Source organism: Pygocentrus nattereri, chromosome 6, assembly GCF_015220715.1.
Source record: "Pygocentrus nattereri isolate fPygNat1 chromosome 6, fPygNat1.pri, whole genome shotgun sequence".
NCBI classification, from domain to species: domain Eukaryota; kingdom Metazoa; phylum Chordata; class Actinopteri; order Characiformes; family Serrasalmidae; genus Pygocentrus; species Pygocentrus nattereri.
In genome coordinates this window covers 22,088,186-22,105,464 of record NC_051216.1, presented here as the reverse complement: position 1 = coordinate 22,105,464, position 17,279 = coordinate 22,088,186, and the positions used below count along the sequence as shown (strand labels likewise).

The following is a 17,279-nucleotide window of genomic DNA, read 5'->3' as shown; positions in this document are numbered from 1 at the left end:
CTCTTTTGCTACTCTTTCAACATGATCACAACATCAGGTTTGTCTTGTCTTTGGGGTCCAAAGCACATGTTGATTGCTAAATGAATAAAATTTTCTTTCTCATGTCTGAAACGTAGTGCTGTGGTGTTAAAGAGGTCCTAAAATGTACACCTTATCATATAAGCATTTTTTTTTACTATATCTGCCCGCAGCACTGAATGAATTCTGCCAGCAAAACTCCAGTCACATTTACAGAGCAATCTCATCTCTGCTAGATGCAATAAATTTGGTATTAATGTAGGATGTTAGATCACTGAGCATTTAAAAAATTTAAGTTCATGTATAGGAATATTAGTGTTTTCCAATGTTTTACATGAAATAATTAAATAAATTTGTTAGATCAATAAACGTATTTACCATCGCTGGGGGCTGTTACCTTGATAACTTGATTAATCATCACAAGGCCTATTTGATACACTGCACATCTCTAGCCAAGTCAGAACATAAAAAGACAAAGTATCTGTTGTGAAGCTCCTGTGTGACTACTATGGAAGACATGCATAAGAGGACAGATCTGACCAACAAAATCAGCCTGAAATGGAACCAAACCTACCCCAAATTACAAATAAATTTTCTACAGCTAACAATAATCAGTGCTAGAAACCATTTCTTTAACAACCATCTTACCAATTTGGTAAAATTATCAAAAAGGAGATAGGAGAAAAAAGGAGGGAGAAAGAGAGAAGGAGAGTTATTCCCTCCGTCAGCAAAACCCCACACCCCATTCTGCCAAGATTTACTCTCCTCTTACTGCTCCCGTGGGACACTGTTGTGCGAGTGTTAAAGATGGGCCTGTTTAACAGTGAAGGTGACTTTAAGGGGATTTAGAGGAACGCTAGCTGGAGAGACGGGCAGGACACTGCATGGCAGATTTAAGCGCTTTCTCCTCTCCTCTAAAACATGGCTGGCGCTTTAATCTATTCATTTAAAAAGCAGCCAATTTATTTGATTCCATCTGTTAGGGCTTGGCGGTGCTGGCACAGCAAGGCTGAAGAGGAACAGATTTAAACACAGCTGGTGGAGCCACGGATCTCCTCACCATGCGGATTGCCACGTCCCATTACGACCAGCACTCTGGCTTTCATACTTGCATTGTAACCTGCTCATTTCACCTCTCCCTCCCCTCTACACCAGCTCATCCATCCCTCCTCTCTTACAGGTGCTGCTCATAAAACAGTGATGAATCCTTGTAACCCTTCATGCAGTACAACTATACTGTCAGTATGTGTGGGCTGGAGCTCAGCTTGGCATTAGGAAGATAATTACTGACTAAATATAGGCGCAAAGGCCTCTGGCAGGAAGTGCATGGTTATGAGAGTAAAGTGGAGGAATTCCACAGAGAAACAGACAGTCTGTAACAAGCAACAATTGCGCTGTGGAATTGTAAGTGTAACAGCAGCAAGGTCCCTAATCTCCATTTAAAACTGAGCTGTTCAGATAAGTTACATCCATTAGTATGAAGATCGTGGCACTTCAGCTCGACGAGTGATGAATAAAAAGCTCAGTGTGCTATATGTTCCACTGAGATAGTGTAGTATGCTGTCACACAGCCTACTTTAAACGCAGATCCAAAAAGTGAGTTTCTCTTCTGCAGGCTGGACTCGTGGAGAATGTGGGCCGACTAGCCCTGACACCTCGTTAAAGAGCCCGTTAAGAACGATGTTGAAGTAATCGCACATCATTAGAGCTCTGTGTGCTGATCAGCAGAACCAATGGGACAGAGAGGAACCATTACAACACTCTGATGGAAATGATTAACACACTGCATATAAAACACACTCTAATGCTCTTGATTCAGCTATAGGACAGAGTTCTTCTCCTGCTTGCTACAGTAACCAGTGACTGCCCTAACACCCCTTTTTCCTGCCATCTTTCCCTCTCTTTCTCTGTCTCCCTCCCCCACGTTAATGTGCCTGTGTTCTTCCGTTCATTCATTTAACCCTAAACAGTGCTACAACAATCTCATCAGCACCCCCCGCCTGTCTCTCCATCACAAATTAATCAGTCCTTCTCCTCCTCCCCTCCTCCAGGAGCCCCCACCCCTTAACGGACAAACAGGACAGACAGCATGCAAATAAACAGCAGCAGATCTCATTAAATTGTCTGGAACGCGTCGCCTCATAGCCTAGCTTGTCCCTATCAGCAGAGACAACAGTTACGTGAACTGTTTCGAACTTGTCAGTAGCGGATCCTAATTGCCTGCCGCAAAATGGCGGTTCAAAGAGACGGGTTTCCCTGGGAGAGTTCCAGGGCCAGCGCTTAAATGCGCAGACAGAAGAGACGACACGCTTGTGTGCCGATGACATCTGGAGGAAATATCTTTATTGACAGGAATGTATCAATGCAGGAGGCTTACACACACACACACACACACACACACACTATCGCTGTCACAACAAAACACTTCTTAATCACCATTAATCATTTCATCACTATGTCAGGGAAGTGACTTGACTCATAGTAAAACACAAACACAGCACATGAAAACAGAAAATGTAAGATGTTTCATTTTGTTTTACCCTGAAAAAAAATACAAGTGTGTTTGCTCCTTTTCCAGAGTTCTGCCCATTTAATGTACTCTTTGAATAATAATAAAAAAACTGCAGTTTATTAAGTTGTGTGTTAAGTTTTAGTGATAAATGTAGTGTAATGGGGATATAAAAACCAAACACCTATAAAACGTGTTTTTTAACTGGAGAAACAAAAGTGTGCATGTATTTCTGAATAAGGGCTACATGAAAAATAAAATGTTAATACCTGCTTTATATGTTTTGTAATGAATTCTAGGTTTTGTAATTCTTCAAAAAAGATTTTTTTGAAGAATTACAAAACCAATCTTTTACTTGGTTTTACTGTACTATGAGCACCATATCATTATATTGTCTATGATACGACGGAGATAATTTTATCTTTTTTATAATTTTGTAATTTTGTCTTTATAGTTCATAATGATTCATAAATATTCTCAGGGGTTAGGGTTCTCAGGGGCACTTATTTGAAATCGGAGAACTCTCACCAGAAGTGCCCACAGACTGTAGGGGTTACAAATGACTGGAATATACCTAAACATTTGGACAGCCATCACAGCATCAATAGCTTAGACATTACATTTCCTCAAATCTTTCAATATCTGTTTTATTTCATTTAGATGTTAATTATTTAATTGTCTGTTACATCATCCTCACGACTCCTGCATTTAACACTGTGTAGCTATATATTCTCTGAATGTGATTACAGTGTGTGTACCTGTAGCTGTCCGTTCATAGAGCTCAGGTCTTCAGCTTTCTTCTCCAGGCTCTGCACCCACACTTTCCTCTTCTGTCTACAACGTGAGGCTGCTGCTCTATTCCTCTCCAGAAACTTCCGTCTCTTCTCATCAGGGTCTTCATTGGTTGACCGACGCCGCCGCCCACCTGTACTGGGTGTGTGCTGAGCAGGAGTGGCAGGGGACGCCTGCAAACACATAAATGCCAAACACAAGCTAAATCTCAGTTCCATGTACATAATACTGTTATTAACACAATTTACTACAATTTGGCCAGCAAAGCGCTGCTTTATCTGCTTTAGGCACCTGAAAAAAAATTTATTTTAAAAAAGCTATTTAACTGGGCAGTAAGTGTTTCTTGCTCAGATAATCACTGATACTGGAATAAATACAAATAATATTCATACAATAAAAAATGACTGTATGTTCATGTGTTTGCTTAACCATTTCCAAACCTCTCATTGAGGAAGTCCAGGATTATTTGTTATTATCATCCAACACATGGTTTGGCTAATCAATTCTTCTTTATATTATATCAGATGTGCCCGTGACGGAATTTAACAAATGTATGCAATTGTTGGGAGCATCGAGGAGAAATCTGGAACCAAATCTATGAGCTCCTAACAAGCTCACAAGTTTTCATGTCCATTTTTGAACAAAAAAATAGTGCTCTGTTTTACTGTATTTATGTTTACTTGTATTTATTCTAACGTTAGATAATGTTTTTACATGCATAAAACACACTGCTCAGAAAAATGGTTTTAAACAATTCGCTCTGATGATTAATACTTTTGCACAGTACAACAAAACTAGTACACACGGGTGTTTCTGTGGTCGACGTGGCTGGCTGTTGCAGCGATTGTGGGTGCGTTTCCTCTGCTGGAGGTGGGGCAGGGGGTGGTGTCTGGCTTGCAGCTCTACTCTGGACATCCCCTGCATCTCCATTGGTTACCTGAGGGAGCTGCTGACTGAGGGCCGCCTTCAGCTTCTACAGGTAAATGAGTTCAAGTTACAAACACAGGACATGTGAGACACAACAGGTAAGATAACAGCCTATAGGATAGTTTCATATGCTTAGTATTGTTAGTAATATACACCACTTAACACTGTTAACATTTAAATCAGGTTAAAACAATTTAATACTGTTTGATCAAATTATTATGCAAATTAACATTTTCAATAACTGGTTAACTATTACACTTATAAACAATATAAATTTGCTGTCCTACAAGTCTCAGATCAGCTTGAATTTTATGCTGGTCTCTGTAAAGCTTTCTCACATTTTCACCAGTCAACGGTCACTAGCTTTTGAATTTGTTCACCGGCTGCGCAAATATTACTTTGGCTGGTTCTCTAATTAAACAGCAAGCTACATAGTAAAAGAGTGGCTTGTTCAGTCATCTGCCCTCACAATGAACATTACTAATCATATAAAAAAAATAAATGTTTTGTTTTTTTGTTGTCCATACATGCTTCCTTTCTCTTTTAACAAAACTGCTGCTCTAACAGCCCCTCTCATAAGTCAGGGGGCTAAAACGCATTAGAGAGAGGCAGGTACAGGAGATTAGAATAATTAACTTCCAGAGAAAGCGGGAGGCAAGGATTAAAACAACATATTCATCACCACTAAAAACAGATGCTTCCCTGCGTCCTGTTCCAGAGGAGTAATAGCTGTCGTAGCTAATTTCCTATTCCCCCGAGACGGCTGTGATTCTCTCCTGTCAGGGAAATCTCTCTCTCCCGGGCAAGCCGTAGCGCACACAGCATAGCGACCTCAGCGCTAAGCACCCCTTTCCTAACTCTGCCTCCCACTGAGCCTGTCACACATTCCCCACAGCTGCCTAACAATAATGTCAACACTCACGCGTTGAGTGACACCCCACACACACAAACAGCAAAGACACACTGAAGCACGTCTGTCTTCTTATGGCCATTTGCTGCCAGCGTGTAATATATATCACAATCTATCTAAAGTATCGCCTTGTGTAAAAGGACAGAAAGAAGAAAGCAACACTGGTGCCCAAAAAAAAAAAAAAGAAAAAAAGTCAAAGGCGTCAGGTAACAAATGCATCCACAGCAGGTGAACAAGGCAACTGAGGGCGAAGAGAGAGAAGAGAGACTCATTTACATGGAAAAACAAGAGGAGAACATTCTTTTAACAGCTACCTTTGCCAGACCAATCTATCTAGCAAATTAGTTTATAGTATAACAACCTTCCAGAACTCCCTCCCTGCCTGAGAAACATTATTCTCCTACAACGACTCATGGAAAGGGGGAAAGAGAGAAAGAGAGAGAGAGAGAGAGAGAGAGAGAGAGAGAGAGGGAGAGAGAAAACAGATTCATATTTCATATCTGCCACAGAAACCTCATCAGTGCAATAACCCTCCATCTCTGGGGTGTTATCCAACCATCTGCTACTATATTACTTATCTTTATTTTGCAACTAATTAACAGCATAATCTTCTAAATTCAGCAAGTTAATTATCATTATTGTGGTCTTTGCAGCATCATCAGTCCTTGTAAAGTGCCGTGTCTGTGTGTCTGGGGAGGACATGAGAAAAAGAGCAGAATAAAGGGATGGAGGAATAGAGGGATGGATACAAAAGAGGAGGGGCAGAGTGATGTTTCCCTGATGTGAGCTCATTAAGTGTTTTCTGAAGAGTTGTGCTGAAGAGCGCTGTGTGCAATGTGGGTGGGGGGCATGAATGTGTATGTGCGTATCCGTATGTGTGGTAATGAGAAAGTAAGCTGTTGTTGGTTCAAGAGTCTGAGATGTATTAGGGCCAAACGATTTGAATTGTTCAAAACTATCTGCAATTTGAAATGCTATTTTTTCTATAATTTTGACTATTGAAGGTCCTGGCCTTTTTTGGCCAAGGAGACCAACATATACATTTTTCTGGCTTAAGGCTTGAATACTGAGCATTGTTTGCCAGACTGCCAGTTAGTCGTGGTTATGCTGTCATGTACACAGCACATAGGTGCTTCTTATTAGTCCAACGTTTTTACAGGGAGTTCACAAGTTCCATGTTATCAGGTTAAATTTACCCACTTAAAATTGTTAAGACAAAATTGTTTAAAATGTATACTAAAATTAAAATTGCAACTTCTGTGATCTGAAAATTTTTTTGAACTGCACTTTTGAATTTTATTTCAAGCCTAGCCTTTTTTTTTGTTTGGATGAGTGTACTGTGTTTGTATGTCTGTTTGTGTTTGTGTGCGTGTGGAGGGTCAGGTTGGATTCTGCTGAACAAAAGGTTCCATGCAGGGTGAGGCTGATTTAATGTGCTTTTCTGAACATGTGCCAAGTGCCCTCCCCCTTCTGGTTGCCCCCGATGACAGCCTGCTGAGCACAGCGCTGTACGTGCGTTTGTCATCTCTAACACACACGCCCTCCGACAGACATTGCTCGATCCCTACATTGGCCCCCCACCCTCATCTACGAGAGCAAGTTTCCCTGCTAATGTCCAGAGGCGCAGCATGCTGTGAACATTTACAGCAGAGTGATCAACACTTCATCACTACAACATGGGCCAGCATTTATACTGTACACACACCTTACCTCTCCATCTCTGAACTACACAGAGCTACATTCCACATGTCAAATAATAACATTAAGGAAATGATCCACCTTAAAGGGACCATCAATACAGGACATCAGTTTCTACAATCACTCACAGATGTTCATTCTCTTAACAATGTCAAATACTCTTGGCATGTTAACCAAGTTCTGTACAACACATTAATACACACTGAGGCTAAAACATTGCTTTAAGGCCAGAGAGAAACACTTTAAAGAGTCAGGAATACATAAATAAATCAGATATGTTGTAACTGAGCTTTTCACTTTCTCATTACTCAAACAAAACCACAGTGGCAAATAAAGGTACCATTTCATGTATACCATTTCTTTGTCTAGAAGAGAAACATAACATTCTTAAGTGGTGCCCTCTAGTGCTTAAGTTAATGAACTGCACTTATACTACCATAAAAGCTTGCAGACATCCGCACTTTTAAAAATAAACGGTTGGAGATGGCTCAGACACCCGGGTCAACAATCTTTGCATTATGTGGAGGTTTTTAAACTAAAAAAAAAAAAAACATATCTCACTTAAGATGTTAATGCAAATGTGCCAAATGTAGTTCATCGCTTCTAAGAATCCTTTTTGTCCCTTTTATCTTCAAGAGTATTCGAAAGACTATAATTGCCAGGCAGCAATTATTTGAGTTAACTACAATTTAAATTGCGATTTTTTAATTGAAATTCACGCCTGATTAATTTCCCCTCTTCAAACTTAAAACAACGTTTTTGTTAATGTACACACTTTAGCTTTAGACTTTAATGGTCACTCACCGACCCATCTGCAAGCTTAGAAAGTTCTCTGCATGATGAAATGGCTCTTCAGACTTATGGAGAACGTGTTGTATATAATTCTATATAGCACCTCCTTGAAAAGAGTTCTACATAGCACCTAAATGTTCTTCTACTGTTAGTTATAGTTTGACATTGTAACAATAGTAGTACCCTTTTTGGTGCTATACAGAACTATGTACATTATCCATCAATCAGAAGAACAATTTCACCACGCAAAGAACTTTCTTTGAGTGTTCATGGATCTATACAGAATGACTGTCTTTACTAAAGAACCAACTTGAAAACTGCACTTAAACTGTCTTAAATTGCAATGTTGGTATAAAAACGATTAATCTTTCAGCATTAGATGATAGCTTTCACAATTGTATGCTTGCACTGCAACAAGCAATGTGAACTGAGTGCGTTTTCATTAACTGAGGTGAAGAAAAAGCAATTAAATTAAATAAAGTAGAAAACTTATTTATTGAGACACGTAATGGGTGTTACAAAAACAGCAAACATTCTAATTTCTCACTGGTGTTATAACATGTTTAAAGTGCAACAGTTAGTAATGTTTGTTCATTTGAGCTCGTCATCAGTTGGGAGCCACTAGTATCAACAGCTACGCAGCCAATGTGGCCACTGAGGGCTTGTAATTTTATAGCTGCACACAATGAATTTGTCAATTGCAATAAATTTAAATGCCAATTAATCATCAGCTAATACATCACAATCATGATAGGTATATTAAGAGCATTAAATGATGTTTTTAAATGTGTTAACATTTCATGACAAAAGGACTGATGGAAATAGTCCAAAACTACATGGAATAAAATCTGTTTAAATGAGCTTCTTGTTCTTTTATAAAGATAAAATTTCAGAGATATAAGGTTTTGATATGACAGTGATCACATGAATAAGCACAAAATGAGTTACCATCTTTGTTTCTGACTGGACGGGTTGTGGTGAGGAGGGGCCGGGCATTCCAGGAACATTAGGCACTACGGTAACTGGTCTTACAAGCTGAGACAGAACACATATGCACACACATACGGAGAGAAAAAAGATAAGCAAAATTAGTCTCTCTCAGGATATGTCTTACACTTCAACCTGCTAACTGCCCTTTCCACTCAAACACCAGCACTCACACAGACACACAGACACACACACAATAAGTACAATACACTGAGCCTTGTCCCATAGCTCAGCCTCATTAGGCTGACTGCCTGGTATTTCCAGGAGGTATAACAACATACAAGATACAGCAACCAATCCCACCTCTCCATCCACAAACACACAAGGACGCACCCAGAAACATAAAGAATGAGAAAAGAGGGTGGGGGGGCGGTGGTGGGTCAGAGAGAGAGAGAGAGAGAGACTCTGAGAACATACATTGGAAAATAGAAAGAGAGGGATAAGTTGTTACCCTGTGGGATATAATCATGTGTTGCTCATTGTACCATACTGGCTGTATATACTCACACGCATGCACATTCCTCACACAAAGATTGTTACATGCTGGACATCCTTCACATGCTTAGATAAGGCCTTGTATGCCCCCTCACACTTCAATACTACACAATTCCACATTTAGCCAGTGCATGACAATATGAATGAGAATATGCATGTGACACAGCTTTGATCAAACTACTAGCAGTATATACAAGGACAGAGAACATGTCACAGTGGTGTTCAAGGAACACAGCAAAAAAGAACCCAGTTACGGAAGGACTGCGGTCTCTGTGTCTTATTCTCTCTTCCTCCCTCTCTCATTTTATTGCTGTGACATACAACTGCCCTTTTCTAAGGCCCATTAGTTCTCTCATTCCCCCTCTCCATGCCAGAAAGGCAGTGTCGGAATAATAAATACCGGCCTGTCCTCAGTGCCACTCTAAAATGTGCTACTGACAAATCACACCAATGTGACACTAATGCGGAGGGAGATGATCTCACTTCCAATGTCATAACTCTGTGCAACTCTTAGAAAGGAAGTGACTTTCAAATGTTTAATTGCCCAGCAAGAGGAGTTACAGTCCTCTCTCAGATTTCTGCAAGTGGACTTTCTCAGAGCAATAAGCAGGTTTCAAGTACAGTGGGGCAAAAAAGTATTTAGTCAGCCACTGATTGTGCAAGTTCTCCTACTTAGAAAGATGAGAGAGGTCTGTAATTTTCATCAAAGGTACACTTCAACTATGAGAGACAATATGAGACAAAAATCCAGGAAATCACATTGTAGGATTTTTAAAGAATTTATTTGTAAATTATTGTGAAAAATAAGTATTTGGTCAATAACAAAAGTTCAACTCAATACTTTGTAACATAACCTTTGTTGGCAATGACAGAGGTCAAATGTTTCCTGTAAGTCTTCACCAGGTTTACACACACTGTAGCTGGTATTTTGGCCCATTCCTCCTGCAGATCTCCTCTAGAGCAGTGATGTTTTGGGGCTGTCGCTGGGCAACACGGACTTTTAATTCCCTCCACAAATTTTCTATGGGGTTGAGGTCTGGAGACTGGCTAGGCCACTCCATGACCTTGAAATGCCTTTTACGGAGCCACTCCTTCGTTGCCCGAGCGGTGTGTTTGGGATCATTGTCATGCTGGAAGACCCAGCCACGTTCCATCTTCAATGCTCTCACTGATGGAAGGAGGTTTTGACTTAAAATCTCACGATACATGGCCCCGTTCATTCTTCCCTTAACACGGATCAGTCGTCCTGTCCCCTTTGCAGAAAAACAGCTCCAAAGCATGATGTTTCCACCTCCATGCTTCACAGTAGGTATGGTGTTCTTGGGATGCAACTCAGCATTCTTCTTCTTCCTCCAAAAATGACGAGTTGAGTTTTTACCAAAAAGTTCTATTTTGATTTCATCTGACCACATGATATTCTCCCAATCCACTTCTGTATCATCCATATGCTCTCTGGCAAACTTCAGACAGGCCTGGACATGTACTGGCTTAAGCAGGGGGACACGCCTGGCACTGCAGGATTTGAGTCCCTCTCGGCGTAGTGTGTTACTGATGGTAGCCTTTGTTACTTTGGTCCCAGCTCTCTGCAGGTCATTCATCAGGTGCCTCCGTGTAGTTCTGGGATTTTTGTTCACCGTTCTCATGATCATTTTGACCCCACGGGATGAGATCTTGCGTGGGGCCCCAGATCGAGGGAGATTATCGGTGGTCTTGTATGTCTTCCATTTTCTTACAATTGCTCCCACAGTTGATTTAGTCACACCAACCTGCTTGCCTATTGTAGATTCACTCTTCCCAGCCTGGTGCAGGTCTACAATTTTCTTCCTGGTGTCCTTCGACAGCTCTTTGGTCTTGGACATGGTTAAGTTTGGAGTCTGACTGTTTGAGGCTGTGGACAGGTGTCTTTTATACAGATAACAAGGTCTAACAGGTGCCATTAATACAGGTAATGAGTGGAGGACAGAAGAGCTTCTTAAAGAAGAAGTTACAGGTCTGTGAGAGCCAGAAATCTTGCTTGTTTGTGGGTGACCAAATACTTATTTTCCACCATAATTTACAAATAAATTCTTTAATTCTTTAAAAAAAAAAAAAAAGTATCACTTAAAAATCCTACAATGTGATTTCTCATATTGTCTCTCATAGTTGAAGTGTACCTATGATGAAAATCACCGACCTCTCTCATCTTTCTAAGTAGGAGAACTTGCACAATCAGTGGCTGACTAAATACTTTTTTACTCCACTGTAAGGGTGGGCAATATGATGCTAAATTTCATTGCAATAAAATTTCAGTGTCATGAGTATCTTTGGTATTTCTTAAACACTGAACAACTGCGTGTATAAAAAATTAACAATTGTAAGGATTGTTCAGACATGAAAACTCCTAACCACTGAAAAGGGTGACAAGTTCAGAAATGTATCCCTTTTAGCAGGGTCTGGCGGCATTGCTCCTAGGAGACGGCTGATATTCTTGTCCATTCTGACACTAAAATAAAGAGGTTATGGCTGTGTAATTATTTAGTTCATTGGCAGATTTTCATTAACCATGCAAAAACAAGTCATGTCCAAAAATTTTACAGTTTTCTAGGTATCTTTCCTCGTTAAATGTGTTTTTTTTACCACACCAAGACCAGAAGGCCTATGTGTATGAAATTTAGAAGGCATCTTCTTTTTAGACATTATTATAAACTTCGCCCAGTATTTGTATTCAATTGGCTACATAATGATCATCGTGCTTGGACCCTGATGACTGCCACTTGTACTGTGATTTGTATATGGTCACTAAGCTCTCATAGCAATTACAAGAGTTGACAGAAATAAAGGTATTCTACACCAATTTCAAACGAAAACTAAATAAAAACTGTCTTGGTTGCTAACAATGATAATTTGAACATATTCACCTTTACTTCATCTACACAATTCATGTACATAGCACAATCATCATTAAAAAAAAACAGCATGAATGATTTTTGCAAATGCTGACTTAAATAATAAAAAAAAACTGCTGTTTCGCCAGGGCATTTATTTCAATCTAGTTCTAACGTAGCCTTAGAAAAATAAGTATATTAGGTATTCATATACAGAACTACTAGTAATGAAAAAATGTGCTTTCTATCTATAATAAAAACAAATGTGGTTACTTAAAAGTAACTAAAAAGAAATGGAATTACTTTTCAGTACATTTTTTCAGTGTGAGAATACAAGTGAGTTTACAAGTGGATCCCCTGTGTGTTTGTCTTTAAGGAAAACTGGAGCAAAGCCAAGCTCACTCTACTGTGGTGCTGATTCTATTCAACACTTATCAAATACTTATCACAGTGTTCAAATTTGCAATTTTTCCATTTTCTAATCTGTTTAACTAAAAATCAAACAAATAAATGGACAACTGAAAAAGTTGCAAACATACGGGTATGGCAGTGGGGATGTGCACGCTGGAGCTGGCGATGGTGGCTGGAATGGCAACTGGCATTGTCTGTCCATTGGGTAGCTGCAGAAGCACTGGGAATGTGCCAGAAACAGGACTGGAGACACAGGAGAAATGCAAACATATACAGAAATATTATACACATTATAGAAGCATATGAATGTATTCTAACAATTTAATATGATGTACAGATAGGAGTAAGCTATAGCAGTGCACTTTGTCTTTTCAAGCCTCTTAAAAATGAAATTAAAGACAGCAAGGATGTTGGTGAGACTAGTGACAGAGCAACTCATAATTAAGAGATGAAACCTTTGCCATCTGGAAATACAAGTACAAGCAAAGTAACATGATAAGCAACCAAGTGACCAAAATAAAAAGCTCCTGATGACACGAAGAGGAAAAAAATGTAAGTGAACTAAGACACAAACTACATGAAGTGACAAATTTAAGGTAAACGTCTAAATTAATAAGTAACATTTTGGAACTACTTACACTATTGGCCTATTAGAGGATGGGACTTGGGTTATAACAGAGCTAGATGTTGGCGATGGAAGGGCTTGCTGAATAACAACACTAGCATCAGAACTGGCCAGAAGTACATTGGGGACTTGAAGGGAGGCAGGACGGACTATAGTAGATGTAGGCAGTGAGGTCGGCTGCAAAGAAACCTCCTGAAAATATCATATGAGACCGAAGGTGCATCAGAAAAAGGTTCAGGAAAAGTGACATTTAAACTCTTCATAATTATCTTGTCCTTTGCACAGTAATAACACATATTACTGTACCTGAACCTGTTGCAAAAGACTGTCATAGCTGTGTTCTCCAGACTATTAGAAACATTAATAGCATCCACAGATGAGCTACTGTAGATGTTTTACACCTTATATGTACAAAACTGAAACATTCACAGGCTCCTGAAGGACATACAGGCTGGTATGTGATTCAGAATATACACACACACATATCATTTAAAATGGCCCACTGTCAGTAAGTTACTTTCAATAAACCGCAGCCTTATTAAGTGGATCACCTTGTCATCACAGGTTGTGGATTCAGGATGTGGGAGGGGACTGTCTCGGTGTGATTCAAGAGATGTTTGTTCCTCAATTTTGTTTCGTACAACAGGAGTTGCAAGAGGCGACAAGTCCAAGGGTAACTAAAATACATCAAATCACAAAAATCACACAAACAGTCTGACACACATTTCAACCTTATAGCAATACAATAATGTCACCCATGTACTCATTTAAGTAGAGCAAAGGAACAAGCCAGATTGTCGGTTGAAAGCTCTTCTTAGGACTGCACATTATAGGTTAGTTGTTGTCTAAATTCTGGCTTTTGTAATACTGCATTAAAAAATACCATGTGAGATTAAGTGGTACAGCAGTTGCTGCCATAGTTTCTGTTCTCTGTCTTATTCAGATTTTTTTCAACCTCAAAATAGATAATTTACTTATACTGAGAAAGCATTGCAGGGTCTTTGCTCCTCGTGTTAGCAGACCCCAATCATAGGTTCTTGAGTGTCTTGCGCTGCAAATGAACAGGTTTGAGCACACCTGTCTAAATAAAAATAGTTACAAAGGTAGATTACTTAATATAGAGTGCTGTCAAGAAGTATTTGCCCCCCCTCAATATCCTTTGTGCATACTTCTCACACATTTGATTCAGATCCTTATCCCACTGTTATAAAAGACAAAAAATGGCCTGGGTGGTATTGATAAAATTCAGTATCATTTTGTTTTTCAAATATATTACAGCATCAGATGATATTTAGCTCGGCATTTCCAATGTTAATAAGTTAGCATTAATAAAGTTAATAAAGTCATGCTTCCAGAGTATTAGCACTCGATGGCTCGATTTTTTTTCGAATTTTGTCTCGCAAACCTAACATCTTGTTCAGCATTAGTGTTTTGTTCTCCTCTCTTAGATTTACACCAATGAAAACCTTACACAGTGTCATAAACATTAACTAGACAGAAATGATATTTTCAGCAAAAAAAAACTATTACTATTATTTTAAGACAATATACCTTTTTAACTGTTCTTTCCAAATAATCTGAAGCACCCAGACAAACACTATAATTTCTGAATACCATAAGTAAAGCAAAGGAAATAGAATCAAAAACATAAAAATAAACTGCTCGACAACAAGAGCACTGTTATTATATGGGTATTATATCATTGATTATCTATGAAATACAACGCTGTCCAAAAACCCTATGCAGCCCAAGAAACTGTTAAAAGGTATTAATCCCAGCAGAAAGTATGTTTTTGTTTAAACAGGATGAAACATTAGAATAAATATAAATAAACATAAATGTAGTAAAACTTTCCTTCTTTGTTTGTAAACATTTAGTTTGCGAATGCAGACCACACCTTGGTAAGTGAGATAATGAGAGGAGCGGAACTCTGAGGAATTTTGGGCTAGAGTTCGGTACGGCTTCTGCAGGTCACGAGAAGGCTGACCAGAATACAGTGAACAATTTAAGCAAGTCATAAATGTAAAAAGGTCAAAAAAAAAAGTGCAATAAACTTGGAGTTATGAATATTGTTACAGCACTTTGCGCAGATTATCAGTGTCAATGCTCCACCCAATTCACACATTCAGCTCAGTCTCCTCATTATTCACCACCATCACTGCAATATTTTATCTGACGGATTTTCATCAACATTAACACATCAAAGTAATAATATCTGCAGTGTCTAGAATTTTTAAAAACAAAGAGAAAAGCAAAACAAAAAGAAAAACATCCCAAGTTAGGATGTTTTTGTAATACTGTTTTCTTATTTGGCGTTAAGATTATGAACTTCAGAACTGTTGTTCTTCAATAGCTTATTAATTCAGCCCTAACCGAAGGTGTCATGGTGACAAAACAGAGAAAAATAAGATTTCAAAGTTAATTTTCTGTAATACGGCCCTAGGATTGCAAAAAGTTGATTCACACTTGAGATTAAGTGATTTTTTTTAGAAAAATCTGCCATAATCAGCAAATATATGTCAAATACTTTAAATCTGTTGTTGTCAACAGCATGTCATTAGGCATTTTAAAGTCTGCATCTTTCTTGTTTTGTTCTGGAAGTTTATATTTATATACACACCTTCTTAATATCATCCTCAGTGGCCTTTTTGAAGTCATGCTCAAATGGACTAGTCAGCTCATTGAACAGTCCAACCTCCTCACAGTTCTTTAAAAAGCGAGTGGGTGTCGGTGTTTGGTCTAAAACAAGAACCAATACAATGAACAACTTATAACATCATGGTTGATCTCAACTGAGGAGTATTGAGTAGGTATTTTTATATACTCACCAGCAATGATGACACTGTCATTGCGTGCTGGACCAAACCTGAGGGTCATCTCATGTTTATGTTTATGGACCGCCAAATGGTCCTCATTTGTAAATCGCTGTGAAAGTTACACTTTAGCTTATTTGTTACATAAAAACTTTACATGTTGCCAGTTTAAATATCATTTAAACTTAAAGACCTATAAAAAACATAAACAACTGATTTAGAATCACATAGATTATGAAGTATGCATGTATGGCATCTGACTTTAAAAACCAGCAAAAGCCACAGCAATAATGTGAACATTTCTGTGCATTCTGGTACATGTACCTGACCACAGCCTGGAGCAGTACAGAGGAATGGTTTATCATCACCACTCATATTCAGAGCTTCTGTTTGCCACCTCCTAAAACAAAAAGCTAATTAAGTAACCATGCTTTCTAATATGTTTACAAACACAAATACTAGTATATAAAAAAAACAGCATGGTGCAGAGGTTCTTTGTCTATCTGTTCAGTAGCCTGATACTTTGAAACATGTTACTTGTACAGGTGTGGGAGTTGTTTGGGATAAGGGGGTAGCTATTACAGAAGGAATCACACTGACAGTAAGCTACCATGCCAGTTTAATAAAGTTAACGTTTGTCCATTGATAAGAAATTAAATCCCACATGTCGCAGATCAACTTCCCAAAACATTTAAAATGACAGGTCATAGATCATTGCTTCTGCAGCAACCGGCCAGCTAGCTAGCAGCACAGCAAGCACATTCTATTGTCAGTTTGGGCTCCGAGTCCTCTTTAATAGTTCACTAAATCAGTGTTTATGTAAAATCAAATCTCAAATTATAGGTTGTCAAACATCAAAAATCCACTTTTACGTGTGCACCTGTGTCCCATGCGATGCAGAAGGTGCTGAGGATAACAATACAGGCCAGCTTGTTTACAGTCCCCAGGCTCAGGCTAATCCCTGCTAGCTGACGTTAGCTGTTACCACCCATTCTTTTACAGGAGTATGAGTTGAGCTATGCTAAGCTAGCATGCTTTATAGCCGTCGCCATATTAGCAACAAAGCTTGTACAGAGGAAACATCTCCGTGTTATGAACGCACAGTTAAACAGATGTGCGTAACTGAACTTACGTCCCGCTGTCACTACTCGACACGTTAATCCGAGCGCTGTCTCTGTTTACTGAGAGTGAATGGAGGCAGCCACTTACCCGCGGGCACAACCCTGCCAAAGCCCAGCCGCGCACTGCCGCTCTCGCGAGTCTTCGCGCAATGACCCTCTCACGGCAACCCCGCACTAACGATGGCGGCGGGCTTCAGTCAAGCCCGGGAGTCAACACTAAAATGAAAACTGTTGGGAGTCGCGCTGCTCCCGAGCATTAATTCACAATGAAGCGGGAGCGCTGCTGGTGCGTTTACACATTAACCACAGGCGTAACT

At 39.3% G+C, this 17,279-nt stretch overlaps 1 protein-coding gene across 2 annotated transcripts in view; it reads right to left on the bottom strand.

The window, feature by feature from the left end:
• atf2 (activating transcription factor 2) overlaps positions 1–17,222 on the bottom strand; it is a 28,529-nt gene extending 11,307 nt beyond the window's left edge. The window contains exons 1-10 of one of the 2 annotated variants that reach the window (XM_017692353.2): positions 17,051–17,222; positions 16,166–16,241; positions 15,857–15,953; positions 15,649–15,767; positions 13,580–13,705; positions 13,042–13,220; positions 12,532–12,646; positions 8,595–8,681; positions 4,125–4,292; positions 3,286–3,492 (exon numbers count right to left, since the gene is read on the bottom strand). In XM_017692353.2, coding sequence (XP_017547842.1) covers positions 3,286–3,492; positions 4,125–4,292; positions 8,595–8,681; positions 12,532–12,646; positions 13,042–13,220; positions 13,580–13,705; positions 15,649–15,767; positions 15,857–15,953; positions 16,166–16,216 — 1,149 coding nt within the window. In that variant the 5' untranslated portion in view covers positions 16,217–16,241; positions 17,051–17,222. The other variant, XM_017692354.2, reaches the window with a different exon arrangement.
• Between the last annotated feature and the right edge of the window lie 57 nt (positions 17,223–17,279).